Consider the following 18887-nt stretch of genomic DNA (forward strand, 5'->3'; position numbering starts at 1 on the left):
CAAATACAAAATGACTGGCGACTGTTCGTTGGATTTTAAATTTCTCTGGCGTAGTGTGGGCGGAAAACATTTCATGCGTTTTGAGAGTGAAACCTCCGTTTTCAAATTTATCCGGCGTAGGGTGTACGGGGCCCGAGCAAGAACAATACTTGTTATACCCCCCAACTCAAAAACGTTTTCCGATTGGAGGAGAACGTGCCACGTGTCGTTGGTCAAATCTCGCCAACTCCCTGGGGCGAAAAAAACTCACGAACTCCCTAGGGAAACAACAACTCTCGACTCGCACGTGATCAGGTCGTGCTCCTTGAGTGTGTGTGCCAGCCGGCGTCAAGGAAACGATTTTTCGCAGTTTTGTTTTCTATTTTTGAGTCGGGAGGTATAACAAAACACGTAATAACTGGCTCCCCGGGAAACAGCGAGTTTTGTTTCCCCTCGACATTGAGGGTCTCGGGGAAACAAAATTTACTGTTTTCCTTAGAGCCAGTCAGTAAGTGCTTACTGTAACGACCTACACGGGGGATTATACGAATGACCGTGTGATTGCATTTTCCCGCGCGATTTTTTTCATGTGCGCAATTCTGACCTGTATCTATGGTTATAAATGGCATTCTGGGCGACTAAGAAAGACAAGTGGCCAGTGCCAAACGCGGTGGTATGCACAAGAAAATGACGAATTCACGATAGTTTCGGTACAGAAATTTCACCCTGATTGCTCTGAATAAGTTTATGACAAAGCAATTGTACAGCTCACTGAGCAAACACAGTCACGAGTAATGTAAGAAACCACTTTATTTTCAACCGTCAAAAGTTAGATGTGTATCTAACTTATTTGATAATTACAAAACCGGATATTAGCAGGCGAGAATTTAATATCGGAACTTCACCAAAAGTAAATGCGCCACTGGCGATGACAATCGCGAGGACGACTTACCAATCGTTACTCCCGGGGGGAGAGAACGCTGATATAAAAAGGATGGGGTGCTCATCGGTAATTTTGAAAAGAACCCCTAAGAGGTACCACGACCCTGTTTTGTGGGTGTGGCTTGAAATTTTTTTTCACCCTTAAGAGGTACCAATTCTAAAACAGTACACTATCTCCTGTCACATTTTGTTTGGGCTCAATACCCTAAAAGTTACCGCAAAAGCTCTCGCTGTGGACCTTTTGAGGCAGACCACTCTTCGAGGTATCAAAACCGCTTTTTTTCACCCCCTAAAAGCCACGACGAACACCCCCCGTCCTTTTTGAATGGAAGTCCCCCCCGGGCCATTACTACAACTAAGAACGTATTGAATCGGCGTTCAATGAAGTTAGAATGAATTCAGCAAACCCGTGAAAAAAAAAGTTCACTGATTAACGAATTCTTTATACCAGAGCGCGCTCTCATTGGCCGTGTAGTTGCTTTGTCTGAGACCGTGTAACAAAAATCAAAATGGTGTACAACAGACCTGATATTAACACTAGAGAAAGTTTCACAGCGACAAGAACGTCTACGTCAATATTCTTTATATTTAATCTCATGCGACCAACGAATTCCAGGACGATGTCGCATTAGCCTTGGTTTCTTGAGATATTATCACTCACTTTGTTTAACAGTACTTCACTACCCGGCCCTTAAAATAGTAGTTCTCTTGATATTCCAACAACCGTTGTAATCAAGTTGAAGGAATGATGCCACTTTATTTTAGGCGGTATTTTTATACAGATTTTACAGACGTTTTAAAACTTCTGTATGTGATGATAAGCTATGAGCTCAAATTAATAATTACATATATAAAAAAGAGAGAGGGAGAAAAAAAAAAAAAAAAAAGAGAGACACAATTCGCCCAAAATGGTCCATTCCAATCCCTTAACTTGACATGGCTGTTAGAAAATCCAAGCTTTAACAGGTTCCGCATCACTTTAGTACATGAGGGTAGGCCAGCGCCGAAGCTCTGTAAGTCTCCGGGAGCTGAAAGTACTGTAAAAAAAGAACGCAACGTCAAGATTTGTAATGGACACTGCATGTTTTGGTTCATTCCAGTTCCCAGGAGGTAGCCTGTTCCAGGCTCTCGGTCAATGGGGACCATCAAAACTTCGGCCGGGCGACCAGCGTGGTCTGGTAGAGAAAGTCCCCAGTGACCGAGAGCCTGGAACAGGCTACCAGGAGGAAGCATCTTGGCCGAATAATGGGGTAGAAGGTAGAAGAGGGGGGAGGGGGGGGGGGGACTTAACGTGGCTCGATCAAATTTTTGAAACTGTTCAACTTTGAACGACTAGAGCACCACCATTCTCAATCCAACAGGAAATTGAACGTAACTGGTGTACTAGCAAAAGATGAAAGTCTCAAATGAGATTTTGCTGCAAGTATGGCCACTACAGAGCTCTTATTATGACTGCGTACTTCGTTCACAAATTGCTTTTGATCACCAAGATGATGTTAAGTGGATCGGGGAAGAGCAAACTGCAGTTAGTTTTAAGTGGTTACTCCAAAGCACGACGGCAGAATCATTGAAAACGTCTACGAGACTTTTCCATAAATTGGCATCAAAAGCCTGTGTAACTCATTACAGCATTCCTATTATAGCTTTAATGCATTTAACTAGCAGTTTTAAACATATCTTGACCATTATTTTGGGTTTCCATTAGGTTTCTGTAGGTTTTGACCATTTGAGGTTATGATAATGATGGTACCTCTGTAAACTGACAAGAACTTGACGTTATCATCTGGTAGATTTGTCCCGAGAGGGGCTCCCATATGAAAAGCTCGTGGATGCTGGTCTTCTCGCTTAGGGGTATGAATCAAGGATTCTGGCCTCACTTAGGGTGTTCATGACGAATCGCCACTATTTTTAGCTGCAAAAGTATATTTAAAGCCCCGGCCAAACGATCGCAACATTTCAACGCAACATTGTCGGGAGTAACATGTTGCGTACGTTTGGCCACCCTGTTGCGACGTGTTGCGACATGTTGGGCGTTGTTGGCTCGAATTTGAAAATGGTCAAATTTTTCATGCAACATTTGTGGTTGTTGCATGATGTTGTGGTCGTTTGGCCAGGTCCGGGCATGCGCACTAGCTCGATTTTCAACACCCAACATGTCGCAACACGTCGCAACAGGGTGGCCAAACGCGCGCAACATGTTGCACCCAACAATGTTGGGATATGCTGCGTTCAAATGTTGCGATCGTTTGGCCGGGGCTTGCAAATTCTGGGTTAACAATGTTGGGATATATTGTGTTCAAATGTTGCGATCGTTTGGCCGGAACTTAAGGGTGCACTCGAATGGTCACAAAAAACCGCTCTTATTTCCGTTTTTAGGCTCGATTTTCAGTGGTATCTTCTAGGGGTCAAATAAAGCTCGAGCCACACCCAGATTGGTCTCCTTTAGGGGTTTAATTAAGATTTTCGACGAACATCCCCGAGCTTTTCATATGGGAAGCCCCGCCCCCCCCCCTACCGGGGGATTTGACACTCACCTGTTGTCCAACACGAGACAGAAAGCGCAGCCGGAGTTGAGCTGCGGAGCGAGGAGTTATAGGACTAACACCATAATCTCTCTTACGAATTTCTTCTTCTTCTGAAGATACACTGGGAAAAAAATGATCAGTTAAATTACTCTTTGTCACATAGCCTACACGTGGCTTTTTCTATTTTGACAGGTTATGCGCTCTACCAAAAAAGAAAAACTTATCCCCAAATATACGCAACGTTATGGCGAATAAAGGTAACTAAACACCTAGTTAACTGATGCTCCTCAGATTTCAAGATCGGAGATGAATCTGTACGGTTTAATGACCGTACTATTTTTATCAGGGAGAAGCGGTGACCTCATAGAGGTGCACTTGCCTCCGGATCGAGCCGTCCGGGTTCAAGCCCTGGCCGGAGACATCGTGAACTTGTGTTCTTGGGCAAGACACTTTACTCTCACAGTGCCTCTCTCCACCGAGGTGTATAAATAGGTACCGCCGAATTTAATGTTGGGGGGTAACCCTGCGTGCACTAGCATCACATCCAGGGGGAATAAACATAATCCTAGTCGTCTCATACTACAGAAACCGGAAATAAGCTCCTGTCTGATGGGCCACTTGGCTCGTATGCAGACTTTCTTACCCACATTATTTTTATCAGAATCGACAAAGCAGTTTTATGCGAAGAGACTGATCACCCTGAAAATGATACAATTTCTTTCCACATGCATAACTTACAGCGTTACTCTGCTCTGAGCTGCTAACTGTTTTCTCTCTAGAGTGGAAAGGTTAAGCCCTGTTCCTATTTAAAAAAAGACAAGCAAGCGTTAAGAAAAAATTCTGCTTATCCCCCTTATACCGTGCTCCTTTATATGCAGCTTGTTGCGCGGTTGCGGCAAGACCTCCCTCCCCCTCCATCAGAATCTCCCAGCAAGACCTCCCCTCCCTCCCTCCCTCCCTCAGAATCTCCCAGCATGAACCCTGCCCTCCTACCTCAGAATCTCTCACATTCTATTACACGATAAGATTATTCGCTCTCGATTTCTATCGCCCGATAGAAATCGAGAGCGAATAATCTAATTGGTTTAGTACAAATGTACTAGTCGTTCAAAACTGGATCTAAATCCTCTTCACAGACACTTCGAAAACGCCAAGAAGCGGCCGTCACTTTGTTAACAAGGGCACACTGCCACGCTACTCACTATCTATCACAGAATAGATAGTGAGTAGCGTAGCCAATCAGAGAACGGCATTTGTGATAGAACGCTAGTAGATTTAGACTAAATTAAGTTACGACGTCTTCACAGAAAATTGTACTTCAAAGAGTTTCAAACTGAATGCAGATCAAAACACGTGTTTATACCAAAATGGCTTTTGTACAATAAATCTCTTATTAGAGCCATTTATACTTCTTTTTTTCCCGTCAGCTCATTTCGAAACGGTCTTTTATTTCGCTTTTAAATATATTTTTCAAAAAAAGCCAATGACAACAACAACCACAACAAAAAGCAAAATGTTGTAGGGTAGTTACTAAAGTAGACTTACTCTTTGAAGAATCCACCAAGTACAGCAATATGCTGGCAATTAACGCGACTGTTGTAGAAAAAAAACAAAACAAAATCACAAAATCTCCCTCAAGAAAGTAAATTTTCGAAAATTTAAGGTGGTTCTGAACCCCCTCGATAGAATTTTTTATCACTTTGACAAAAGTTGCAACTTATCCTGCTAATCAAAATTGGAAAAAAACAATAGGGGTCACCGAGCTAGCTTCTGAGTTAGTAACAGTAAAAGCTTAAATTAAGGGTGTTTTTAGCAGGTCATACTGTTGCTACGGTAACCTGTCGTCTCACGAAAATGATAACAACGTTTCCACCAATGATTGGGTAGTTTTTTTGATACCATGATTGTAGTATCAACTGATAAAAACTGGTTATGATGACCCATCAAAATCTAACTCTTGGAGAGTGCTAGAAACTGTTGCCAGCCACCTTAAACTTGACGAATTATTAACGAGTTTGAGAAAAGCTGAATCTCATCACATCGCTGCTTTTTATGAGGTGGATGGAAGTAATTTGAACACGTACCACACAGCCAAGCACAGAAAAACACTTCCAGCACTAAATATCCTTTTTGGTCGACGATCGTCCCAGCCACTTGTGAAATAACAGCCAATCCCAGGTTTTGAATAGACTGCATGCTGAAAGAACAGATTAAACGCACGTCTATTTGTATGCACTTTGCGGTGAAGAAAAAGCTCATTGTTTGTTTTGCCTCATTACTGCATACTAGTTTAAGAAGAAAAGGCATCATGTTACAAAAGAAAAAAAACTCAGAACATTTCATTGAAGAACAAGGGGAGGGGAAGCGAACTCCCATACGAAAAGTACGGGGATGTTTATTGTACCTTTTAGGGGTGAAATAATATATGGCGTGACAGATAACTTCGCTCGTCGTCTTGCTTTAAACCTCTGCATTATTATAGCCAAATATTATTTATATACTGCCTCAAGAAAAGAAGAAGAGTTTTATTTCGATGCTTTCTTGGCGATGTTGACAAACAAAATTAAAATTGAGAAACATAAATCTAAGTCACAAATTAATATGTGAGAAAGCCTCCTATTGCAGCTCACCCCTCAGTTACATGAAATATATTAACAAATTGTAATGTAAGATATTATTGTAATGTAAGTTATTAAAATCGTAAATAATGTTAGTATTGTAAGTTTTGTTATTATCGTTAAATTGTAAGTTACGTTGACATTGTAAGTAGTAGGTAATTTTTGTATGTAATGTAATGTAAGATATTGCAATAAAAAAACAAAAACAAAAACAAAAACAAAAACAACAAAAAAAAAAAAAAAAAAAAAAAAACCTTTTAGGGGTTAAAAACGCGGTTTAGGGTGTTCAGCCTCAAAAATTCCACAGCGAGAGCTTTTACGGTACCTTTAATTGTATTGAGCAGAAAAAAAATTATGACAGGAGATAATCTTTTGTTTTCTTATAGCTGTTATTGCAGTTATCAGCGGCTTGACACACAAACGAAGCGAAAGGGTCAATTCCGCATTGTATTGACTCTTTCGCCTCGTTTGTGCGCCTTTTAAAACAAAAGAATATTTGACCGCAGACTCAACTGCAATAACAGCTATTGTTACCTCTCAGGGGTGAAAAAATATTTCAAGCTACGCCCACAAAGCAGGATCTTGGTACCTCATAGAGGTTCTTTTCAAAATTTCCGACGAGCACCCTCGTCCATTTTATATGATAGTCCCCCCGGGAATAAATGATCGAATTTCTGGCTGGCAAAAGCACTAATGAGCTCATGCATTCTTTGTCACATAAAAAAATATGTACAATGTAATAAGTCTAGCTTATTCCGTGGGAAAGTAAAACGCGCCATGCTCTTTCAGTATTCAGAGCTGATATTTTGTAAGTCGACCAGTAACTGAAGTGAATATTCTAAGATGCAAATATCGTACACAAAGATTCCCCTATACAGCCAAACAAAAAATGGCGAATTTACAAGTAGAACTGCTCTAAGAATTGACGAGTTGCCTGCCAGATGTTTTTCTGATGCAAAAGTTGTCGAGATTTACTTACAATCCATAAGCGGTGCCCAGTTGATACTCTGGTACAACTAGAGAAACAAGCGGCCAGAGTGCACAAGCCAGCATGGAGTATGATACACCCATGATACTCTGCAATAAAAATAACACCACGTGAATTAAACGCCGTCCAAACAAATTTACAGATAGACAATCAATCTAGATTTAAAATGCAACTTAATCCTCTAATCGACGAGTGGTTCTCGTACATGTAGTCAGTGTGTATATCTAGCGATTCTAACAACTGCATGTCTTAGGCCCCCTTCCACACTACGCCGGAGAAATTTGAAAACGGAGGTTTCACTCTGACAAAGCATCAAATGTTTTCCGTCCACACTTCCGGCTGCTGAAAATTTAAAAAGGCAACAATCACCAATCATTTTGGATTTGTGTGTGAGGAAAACTCGTTCAGGGAAATGCATGATTATCGTTTTCGAAAAGTTCCGTCTTCAAACTGTTTAACAACCACACAAAAACGAAAAGCCGGTGTTTTCAAATTCCTCCCGTTTGAAGGGCGTTTCCGAAAAGCTCTGTTTTCGTGACAGGTTAGTGTGGACGGCAGGCCTAACCGTAGAAATAAAGCTGCTCTTATTCAAAATAGAGCCAGTGCAAAAAGCGAGAATTCCATGTCAATGACAGCCAGTCCCTCAGTCATTCGATCTTCAAGAGAAAAGTAAGGGCGACGACGTCGTGTTTGGCGAAACAAATCCTGCCTCTGTACGCACCGGGAAATGTTCGGAACGCCTTCGGAAATCTTCGAAATGTCTTCGGAAATCTTAGAACGCCTTGGAATATGATCGGGTCGTTAAATTTCCCAGGATAACAAACTTACAATTAAAGTGCCTATGAAATGAAAAATAATTGCTGCGTATTTGAAAGGTTTTTCAGAATAAAGAAGAATGGCGTTTTCGAGATATTGACGTTTTTGTATTATGCAAATTAGGAAAGTGATGATGTTATGAGGTTCGCAACTAAAATGGTAAAATACTGAATAAAGAATATCTCTGGAGATATTGAAGCAGTGTTGTTCAAACTAGCACCAGAAATGTTCATCACAAATGACACCTGCTGTGATGACAGACTTCTAAACTATCGTCGTTGTAGCTGTTACAGCGTTGTTAGAATAAGACAAATGGAAGGTAAATGGAAGGCAAATGACCTACCATGGCAACAAATGGATTCCAAAATGTGAATGCCATCATACAATGACAACCTAGGGTTACGGCCACTGATAAAATCACTACCACAAAGAGAAAACGAAAATCGTTACGAAGTGAATTACATTCAAAATATCAAAACAGTGTCCAAGCTATACAGCGTTTGGAATGTAAACATAAGCTAGCAACAAGGAGTATCTCTACTCCCCCCTAGACGGGATGCTAGTCCATCGCAGGGTTACCCCCTAGCATTTAATTCGCCGGTACCCATTAATACACCTGGGTGGAGAAAGGCACCGTGAAAGTAAAGTGTCCTGCCCAAGAACAGAACACAGTGTTCCCGGCCAGGGTTCGAGCCCGGGCAGCTCGATCCGGAGACGAGTGTACTAGGCTTGCGACAAAGTGAAGAAAAAATTTTTTTTTTCATGGAGAGGCTACAAAAACTACTCACCCCAGAAGACATTCTTTCCAACTCTATCAACCATAAAACCCAGGAAGGGAGAAGCACAAGCTGAAATAATGAACACCACACTGCAAACGAAGAACAAGTAGTTTTCCTTAGAATGAACTTTAAAGCCTAAAGGAGCTGCGACACGGTTTGAAAAGTTTAAAAAGTGTTCATATGTAATCCGAGTTAATCTTCTCCATCCTTAACCATCTTATGATGATCTCTATGGCGTTTTTCTATCTTAGCAAACTTCTATTTTCAGGTTTTCTTCAATTAAAAGGTAATAATATTTTGTACGTGGCCAAATAACTCAAAATACCGAGACTTTTGTTACTGGCAGAGGCGACAGCAAAATAGAGGAAGTGGTATTTCTGTGGAATTTCTATCTCGTTAATCAAACCTTGGGTATAGAAAATGGCACTTATGGTTCACAGACTTTCCAAGGACTATTCAAGGTCTTTTTAAGGACTATTCAGCAATATTTTAAAAGGACTCATTTCCCTATAGATCACATGTAAAATTTCGTTGGGTGAACTCATAAAATTAACAAATTGACGTCAGCTTTTTCATGCGTCTGTCTGTCTTTGAAACCAGAGCGCTTAGCAAACCAATTTTGGGGGTAAGCCCTGGCTATGATTTACTAGCCCGAAAGTTGTTCTCACTTACACTACTCCATAAAATATCATTTCTTACACCAGTTCTGTAATTTCAATCTCCTTAAAAATGTTTCCAAGAAACTTCATGTCGGGCAAGCGATGGACAAAATTGATGATAGCCCCGATGCACAGTCCACTAGCCCAGGGCTATCAGACACGACTTTCTTTGCATGTCAACTTCTCAACAAAATTCAGCCACCACTGCTGAAAATTGGAGATGTTTTATTTTCAAGGATATGGCAATTTTTCAAGGCCTTCTCATGGCCTGTGCAAACTATGCAGTTATTAAGGTACACACGGCACACAAGGCACACATCAGCAGCAAAAAGAGAAAAGAAATTATGTAAAGCAGTTGGCGTAAGGTTAAGCTAGCAAGTATGTCCATTTTCTTACCTGTTCACTGCTCCAGCTTCACTGGGAGCCAAATCAAACTTAGCTTCAAAAAATGCACTAAGAAGAGAAAACAGGAAACGTCCACTTCAAACCATGTTCCTGTATTCTTCACTTCCACGGAACATTGTACAAACACTTGCTCAATATACCCCTCAAATGAAAAAGTTGACAACCTTGACTCGATCCTCTTTACCCTATTCTAGTGTAAAGTAATGCAAATGTTAATACGGCCAACGGCTACAGAGCACTCTGAAATCCCAACCTGTATAATCCTTTATAATTTTACCCCGTTTATACGGCCACTAAACTAGTTGTGTTCATCTTTCCATTGTTAACATTTTACCCACTGATTTAAGTTTCAGTTCTCTAAAATTATATCTGCATTCCAGAAGCTTATTAAAGAACACTTGTTAAGGAGTGCAATTATTGTGAAATACTGTAAAGATGTCATTTAATTTAGACCAATCATGAGGTTTGACCCTACCCCGTTGATACCACCAAATTTTCATGGCCTGTTGGTGACCTTATTAAAAGGGGGGTTCCACTATAAGTGCAAGTGGATACAAGTTTTTTTTACATGACTGTTTCAGTACAAATAGAATATCTACTTACAGACCAAGTGCAATAAATGGAAAAATAGCCACGTAGTAGGCCACACAGATAATGAATATCAGCCACAGAGTGGCTGGGAAATCTTTGACATCTTGTAAACGGATGACCTCCCCTGCGAGAAGCAACAATCACAATTGACTCGCGTGATTTAAGTCAATAAAACCCTAAGCCAAAGGGTGAAAGGTTATACAGTAAAGGCCTTACAATACCAGTCAAATGTAAGTTGGCAAAATCAAATCAAAATTTGATACTTCAATACTTGACCCTCAATACTTTCAAAAATTGAGAATCGATTTTCAAGGCTCAAGCTTCCAAGATTTGAGTTGAGTCTTGAGTTTTGAGTTTTCAGGAAATAATGTATTTCTCAAATACATACTGTAAAAATGGCAACGAATGATGGAAACAATACCAAAAAAAAATAGATTAAGTACATAAGATCTTTGTTTCTTTGTTTCCTTAACTTGAAACTCTAACTACTCAACTTGAGACCTAAATGCACTGACCCCAAGACGTGATGCTCAAGGTTGTCGAGTGTCAAGGATCCAGGAGTGAGTAAAGTTGTTCGAGTTTGGCAGGACTGTCGACTTACATTTGACCAGTACTGTAATTTTGTATCACATGCCACAAGAATGGCAGGTAATGATCAAGATGCTGAAAAAATGACACTGAGAAGAGGCTATTGCAAAATGCTTGAAGAATTGTATGTCTAGTTCCCTAGATGTACTTCAACACTGCATTAAATAGAAAAATAGTTACAATTGTTTAATAGTGTGCAGCCATACACATTTTCAATTGCTATGCACTGCTCAACAAAGATTTTGGTCTATTTACTTTTATTAATACTTCTCAAGGTAATTTCATTTTTCACACTGGAATCTTGATATTGAATCACCTAGGAGAACAGAAACTGGTTTGAAAAATTGTGAAGTTTGAAAAATCATTATTGGGTAAGTTTCTCCTAATGTTCTTTGGCCAAGGGAGCAAAGGACTGCTTTCAAAAATCTGGAGGGTTGAAAAAAATCGCATTTCACTGAAGCAGTTATGAGATCTGTTTTTCTATCAAAATTTGAAATGAACAAACATCATTCAATGTACATGCATGTAAACAATAACATTACAAAAGATCAACTACAAACCTGTTTGTCCATCTTCCTTTTTGAGGATACGAGCTGCTCTTTTGTCAAGAAAGCCCAACATTAAACCACAGCCAAGAGAAAACAGGCAAACTGCAGCACCTAATCAGACATCAAAAGTGTTTCAACCCATTCAGAGTACAAACATTTGTTATGTGTATACATGTGTAACTGAAGTACTGGATTGAACAATCATACTGTATTATGAGGGAGGACAGAGAAGAGCACTGTGGTACAGCATTGGAGTGGAGGCCAGAGGGGAGGGGAAGACCAGGTCGACCCAAAACAACATGGAGGAGGAGGATTGAAGAAGAAAGGTGTGCAGTTGGATGGCAGTCATGAGCGACTGTCAGGGCTCTGGCAGCAAATTGAAGTGGGTGGAAAGAGAATGTGTAAGCCTTTTGTGCCTTATGGCATGGAGAGATATACATGTAGTTATAGGTAGGTAATAGGAAACAATTTCCAAAAAAAATTGAAAATTGAAAAATTGAAAGGATGGTTTATTGTGGTTTTGTATGTTAGCTGGTTATATACCATAGCTGTCAAACTATAGCAACAAAATACAAAGTTAGATGTTTATTGCTGACAATAAGTATAACTTGCTGATTAAATTTTGCTACATCACATGACCAGCTTTGTGGCCTCAAAATTTCCTCAGAATTCTAATATTTGAACTATAACAGTCATTTTCCAAGCAAGTTGCCAGCCCCATGAAAAGGATCTTGTGACCCTGCTGGTGCAGATACAGGATTTTGGAGAAGGGGGAATGATATACAGACCGCCTTAGGCGGTCCCCCTCGGGAGGCGTGGTGGCCTCATGGTTAGTGCTCTCGTTCCCGGAGCCCTGGCCAGGGACACTGTGTTGTGTTCTTGGGCAAGACACTTAACTCTCACAGTGCCTCTCTCCACCCAGGAGTATAAATGGGTAACGGCGAATTGTTGGGGAAACCTAACAAATTGCGGGGGAGTGACCTGCGGTGGACTAGCATCCCGTCCAGGGGGAGTAGAAATACTCCTAGCCGCTTCATGCTACGGAAACCGGGATAAGCTCCGGCAGCTATGAGCCTTTCGGCTCCAAGGCTTCACTTTTCTTTTTTTAGGTGGTCCCCTAGCAGGGGGTTCCTGAGACATCCTCCCCCAAAAAATTTTTAAAATTGACGTCCAGCATTCTGAGGCTAAGTCAGCGTGTTATAATGTCTCCCTCATTTTTTTAATTTAGGGAGTTGACCGAATCCCCCTAGATCTGCCACAGCACTGAAACCTTCACCTTTAAATGGACTAGTTGGGATCACACCTACCTATAAATAAGGTCATTCCTAAGGCTTTGTAGCTTTCCGTGGGATTAACATGGTTTACAAATCCCTTATAAATTGGATTGTTGACATTCATGTTTATTGTACTACCCTACAAAAATAATAATAATAAAAAAAGACCCAGCAAGTTAGGGCTTTTTTAGTGGAGCTACTGCGTGCCAAAGGCACGTGAGCAGAGTCCCATCGATTAGAAAATTTGGTAACCCATCGACATGCAATGCATACAAAGGGCTATGTGGTGCTCATTTACCCACTGGATGTGCTACTATAAGTATGATTTGGAGCCGCAAAAGGACTGTTGAAGTTGTATCAGTAAATGCTTCTATCTAGCATGTAAGAGAAAACACGATACTTTAGAGGTAACAAAAGACTTTGAGCTAAAAACTAATGCAGATTAGCAACTGCAAGCAGTGGGATTCAGCTCTTTGCATAAGCAGGTTGAATTTCCATTCTGTTCTTAGACTAGTGCACTATTATTTAATGGTAACACTGCTAAAAAAAGAGCCATCTGGTCATATGGGACAAGTAGATTTTCCTGCCGGGAAAGCGTTGGGTCAGTGTTTAAAAGACACTGAGAAGCTAACTAAAGCCGTTCTCATCAAAATCTTTGCTTTTGCATGTACTGTAACAAAAGCCTAAGGTTACACTAATTGAAATATTTTCTGTTAAAGATGAGCTGACTTCTTTATAAGACAACCTGGGTTTTTGTGCTTTAATTTGTTTCCTCAGACAGGGTAAAAGTCTGGATTAAATGTCTGTTACTCTTGTGTATTACTTGTGAAAAAATCCTTTTCACAGCTGATTTGCTATTGATCCTTGAACGACAGGCCTACAGACTGTATTGCACAGAGTTCATGAAACATACCACTCTGGAGAAACTAAGCTGAAGACCAAACACCATGTTCAACTCTTTTCCTTTGAACCAGCTAACAGAGTAAGTGTTCTGAGCCACAGCCAAATTTTCTCCTCCTAGGCTGGGGAAGAAAACAAGAAATATAGCAGAAGCAATGATAGTAGTTATTATGGTTTTCCCGAAGTCTGAGGCATCTCATAAAACGAGCTTTAGTCCCATGGTTTACATTTCCCGTTGCAGAGAACTGTAAAGCACACTTACCCAAATACAAATCTGCCAACTTCCATCACTGTGAAGCTATGGATATAAGCTCCAAGTGCAAAAATGAGCTAGAACAATAGAAAACATTCACTCCAGGTAAGTCTTGTTTGTAACAAATAAAATTAGAAACAAGGCAATTGTAACACCATCTACTTGAATACCAGTTTTGCACGGCATTGTCATTTGACTACAACTTCCAGAATTCCTTTCATATTCAAATTTTGATGACCCATACTGAGTCTAAGTACAGTAACAATTGCTTATTAATTAGCATACTGTAAGAAAAAGAAAAAGTGAAGGATTCTGGTAGTTATACATTTGATGCCATCATGCAAATGGACTGTTGCTCAAAGACATGAAAGAAATTCAACAATCAAAGAAGTTTTTTTTTTCTGCATAGAATGGTACCGATTAAATATAGCAGATTGCAGACATTGTACCATTTCACCTTACCTGACCAGTTAATACAAACAAACTGAAGATGATAGTTCCAAGTCTAAAACAAAAAATTAAACCAACAATGGTAAGTAAAGGTAAGTGGTGAGAGGTGGAGGATAAGGGGCACAGGGTGAGAGTCAAAGAGTTAGAGGTGAGGGGTGAGGAATGAGGGACGAGGGACGAGGGACAAGGGGTTAGGGGTTAAAATGTGAGGGATTAGGGGCAAGGAACAAGGGGCAAGGGACAAGGGGTTAAAGGTGAGGGGTGAGGGATGAGGGATGAGAGATGAGGGATGAGGGATGAGGGATGAGGAATGAGGGGTGAGGGATAGTGGGTGAGAGGTGAGAGATGAGGGACAAGGGGTTAGGGATAAAAGGCGAGGGATGAGGTGTGAGGGCTGAGAGGTGAGCAGTGAGGGGCAAGGGGTGAGGGGTGAGGAGTGTGGATTGAGGGACGATGGACGAGGAGTGAGGAATGACAGACAAGGGGTGAGTAGTGAGGGTAAAGGGGTGAGGGGTGAGAAGTGCGGATTGAAGGACGATGGATGAGGGATGAGGGATGACGGACGAGGAGTGAGGGTGAGGATTGAGGGATGATAGACGAGGGGTGAGGAGTGAGGGTTGAGGGTTGAGGGGGGAGGGGTGAGGGGCGAGGGGCGAGGGGTGAGGGGCAAACGGTGAAGAGTGAGGAGTGAGGAGTAAGGAGTGAGGGATAATGGATGAGGGGCAAGCAGGCTTTTAGCCAGATGGGCGTCCAGGCATCCTGTGGATGGCCACTTAAGAAAATTGGTTTATTTTTCATATGTTGCCTTATAAATTGTTCATTTGAGCAGGCCATATAGTGCATTTTGGATGCCCACTTTTCAAATCCTGGCTTAAAGCCTGGAGGTCAGAGAAGGTGAGAATCAGAATTCTTGAGAAATTCAGAAATAGATCTCACCTCATACCAAAGACTCTATCCAGTAAGAATCCACCAAAGAAACATAGAATGACATTGGGATATGAATATAGTGAATACAATAACACATAGGAATCAGCTTGCACACCCATGTCCTATAACGAGTAAAAACAAGAAACTGTGTCAACTAGTAATTTGTCGTTCCAAGGAGGGTTATTGAAACTTCCAAGGGGGGGTGGGGAGGAGAAAATTTTTAGAGTAGAGTATGAACCAGATGGGGATGGGAAGGTTCAACCAAAAAACCCTCTGGGAGAGGGGTACACATATTTTCTGGAACAACACAATACCCTAGAGCACAATCACTCAAGACAATAGAAATCTTCAGTAATTAAAAAAGTTACACAATCAAGATATCGAACTTGCTTGAGCGGCTCCCCAGAAACAACATTTCAAAAGAAGTACAATCTGGTGTAACATGCAGCCTGAAGAATTAGGGGAATAACATTATGGTCTTTGCTTACAGTACACAGTGTACATGTAGTTGATCCTTGCATGCTGAGAAGAGTTAACGATACAGGTACCTTTTAGTCACGTGCCTGGCCAAGTATTCCGCCAAGTGGGAGCATGGGCTGAATCACCAAAATGGATTAGGAACCAGGTTTACCCCGGGCTGTCCAATTAAAAATTAAAAACTACTCTTGAGTCATAAATTAACTAAGCTCGTCCCAGGTACCCTGTTAAGAACCTACTTGTTCAATAGTCTTCTCCAATGCTGCGGGATTGTCATAACAGTAGTAACTTCCTATATGAAAAGAAAAACAAAAAGAACAACAAAAAAAAGGTTACAAAACAGTTTGGATAATGAGCCCTCCTAGTTAGTGGTTTTTCCATACAGCAACAACTGCCTCTGGGCTACCATCACAAAATGTGTTTACCTGGGATGTTTTTGTTTTCTCTATGACGCAGTCATTCTATTGAGTACCTCAAGCATAATCCACGCACACATTTGGTTTAAATTAGTAAATTTCTCGGTGATTTAAATATGGGCATTAAAATAGGCTTACTTATAATAATAGGCTTACTATTGTTATTCCTTTGTTGAGCAAGTTCAGAAAATAGTGAATCTAAGAGGCCCCCATCAGCAGAGGTCTGACTATCCCAGATCACAGGGCTCAAAATTATCTTTTTCGTTCAGGAGCCAGCTGGCGACTAATGGAAAAATTTTGGTCACCAGATCGTAAATTTTGGTTGCCAACTTATTTTATTTTGGTTGCCAACTTGTTTTATATATAAGAACACGATTTTATACGTTACTTTGCATGCAAGAAAAGTCACAACTGAAGAGCGAAAACAATTAGAAACAACATGAGTAACACTTAGTTATAAAGCTACCGTTGTTCTCAGGCGATATGTCTCTGGTCCGAAGGTGATGGTTGTCTCCATAGTCATTTTAAATGAAGCGAAGCATAAGACATTTTAAATCTGTGGTTTTCTTTAGTTATCGGACAAAACCTGAGTCATCAGCTGGCGACCAGCTCTGAAAATTTAGTCGCCAGTGCTCAATTTTTGGTCACATTGGTGACCAGTGAGTCGCAATTTCGAGCCCTGGATCAGATGAATTTTTGGCCTAAATATCCCACATCCTGTAAAATTTCAGTTGCAAAAATTAACAATTTTCCCATTTGATATTCTGTTTTATTTTTTTCTCAAGCATCTGAGTGGGCCAGAATCCTAAATCCTGGAATTTGATTGGCTAATCATGCGCTCCTGACCGTTTCCAGCTTTTTACGATATGGCCCACGGACCGGATACTTTCCCCGCTGTAGCGATTATGTCTCACAAATTTTGCTCCTAAAGTTTGTGGTAATTGTCAACCTTTTGCCTTTTTTACACTTCCATTGACGATTAGTGAACGCAAGTTTATCTCTGTTCACTTTAAAATGGTAAGGAAAGTAAATTCAAGTAAATAAGTAAGTCAATTCATGTAAATAAGTAAGTAAATTAAATTGAGTGTTTTGAGGTTGTGAGAGTTTGCTTGGCTGTTTGTAGCTTGGCGCTGTAATGGCCCGTAATCCTGTGTTTCTCCCGCTGTAAAATTTGAGTCAATTTCAGTCCAGTTTACCTCTCTGATCGTTTCTGTATTTGAGAGAATTTCTGTGGAATACACTTAACAAATTTCCTCGCTTTCTGCTATTCAATTTACAGTAGAAAAGTCTGATTTCACATGATTTTAATAGCAATGACTGACAGAAATTGTTTTTGTAGTAAAACTTCAAACTTCACACAAAATTTCACACTGCAAAAACAAATTTTGGAGAACTTAACTGGTAAAATAAATGCAACTAACATAAAGTAGTTCCAAAAATTACTTTGTCTACTAGCTGAGTTACTTGCTCATTGCGAAGATTTTTTACAAATCGTTAGTAGACGGCTCACAAGCAGATTCAATGACAAAGTTGCGTAAACAAGCCTATATGTAATCTGTAAAACCAATTTTCTACAGGAAAGAAAAAAACATGTTATTTGCCGGCTTAGGTTGGTCCGTAGAGTGAAAAAGTGTGACCTTGGGCTTGAAAATGCTGCCCTCACCCTGCGACCTCGGGCAGCATTTTCAAGACCTCAGTCACAGTTTTTTACTATATGGACCTTCCCAGCCGGCAAATAACATATATTTCTCTGATCTTAATGTCCCATATCCCAATCATTTTCCCTCCAAATATCCCGCATCCCGTTAATTGTTTCTACCTAAAATATCCCGTGTCCCGTAAGCCCCGAAATAGGACCTCATCTAACCCTAGCCTTTCAGGCAACGTAAAAAAACGGCAGATAAATAACCTAGATGTCTCACGCACTAGCCTGAGCACTGTCGTTGAGAGACATTTGCTTTAAAAAATAGTGGTAAAGAACTGCATCAGCAAAGACTGCATGAATGCTGACTAGTCTTCACTCACAATGACATCTCGTTTAAGCCTTGCAGTGGAACTGATAGCGCTCCCGTGTCCATATGATCTTACATGTTTAGAAATATAGAAACCTGCGACGGCTACATTTAAATCTTAAGTGGCCCAATGTGGAGAAAATCGAAATATTTCGAGTATACACTGTTGCAAAATTTCCTCGGCCGGAAGTGAACAGAAACTGACGAAGAGACGTGACATTCAAAATTTACTTACCAAAACTCAAGAAACATATCAGCCCCAGTACAAAATAGCGATGGACGTTTCTTCTCGGATCACAGCAAGCTGTCGCTCCACAGCCAGTCAATTCCTCCTCGGAGTCTTCGAATTTCTTATTTATAAGTGGAGTCTTTTCTCCACTATCCTCCGCCATCTTGAACCTCACGAACGATCGCGTCCCATGACCAACACGTGACCTTTGCGTCCAGAGGACACCCAAATGATGCCATCAGAAAATAATTAATTGGGTAACCAGGGGCCGTTCAGTTTCGCGAAGGTTTCGCGCCCGAAAAGCCATGTAGAGCAAAATCTCGAACCTTATGATTACAGAGCTGTTTTACTCGCATATTCTTAATATCAACAGAAGTTCCCTTCATACAAGACGTTTCAGGTGTATACACCTCTCCGGTTTTAGATACAGATGAACTGAAAATGGCTTTACGGGCCTAAAAAGTTTCGAGAAACGGGCCCCTGAATATTTGCTAGTTGCAACGCTTTGAAT

The 18887-nt window shown here is 40.7% G+C and overlaps 1 protein-coding gene across 1 annotated transcript; it reads right to left on the bottom strand.

The window, feature by feature from the left end:
* Positions 1-771: 771 nt before the first annotated feature.
* LOC145492749 (lysosomal dipeptide transporter MFSD1-like) lies at positions 772-18786 on the bottom strand. Its single transcript, XM_081472137.1, has 18 exons — positions 18383-18786; positions 15959-16011; positions 15252-15364; positions 14328-14370; positions 13875-13942; positions 13626-13734; positions 12746-12851; positions 11451-11549; positions 10315-10426; positions 9703-9759; positions 8657-8736; positions 8212-8288; positions 7044-7141; positions 5531-5643; positions 4992-5039; positions 4185-4248; positions 3456-3567; positions 772-1958 (listed from the first exon to the last, which is right to left on the bottom strand). Exons 1-18 carry the CDS (start codon positions 18537-18539, stop codon positions 1896-1898), a joined length of 1572 nt encoding a protein of 523 aa, XP_081328263.1. The 5' UTR covers positions 18540-18786; the 3' UTR covers positions 772-1895.
* Between the last annotated feature and the right edge of the window lie 101 nt (positions 18787-18887).

This window comes from Orbicella franksi, chromosome 7, assembly GCF_964199315.1.
Source record: "Orbicella franksi chromosome 7, jaOrbFran1.1, whole genome shotgun sequence".
NCBI lineage: Eukaryota > Metazoa > Cnidaria > Anthozoa > Scleractinia > Merulinidae > Orbicella > Orbicella franksi.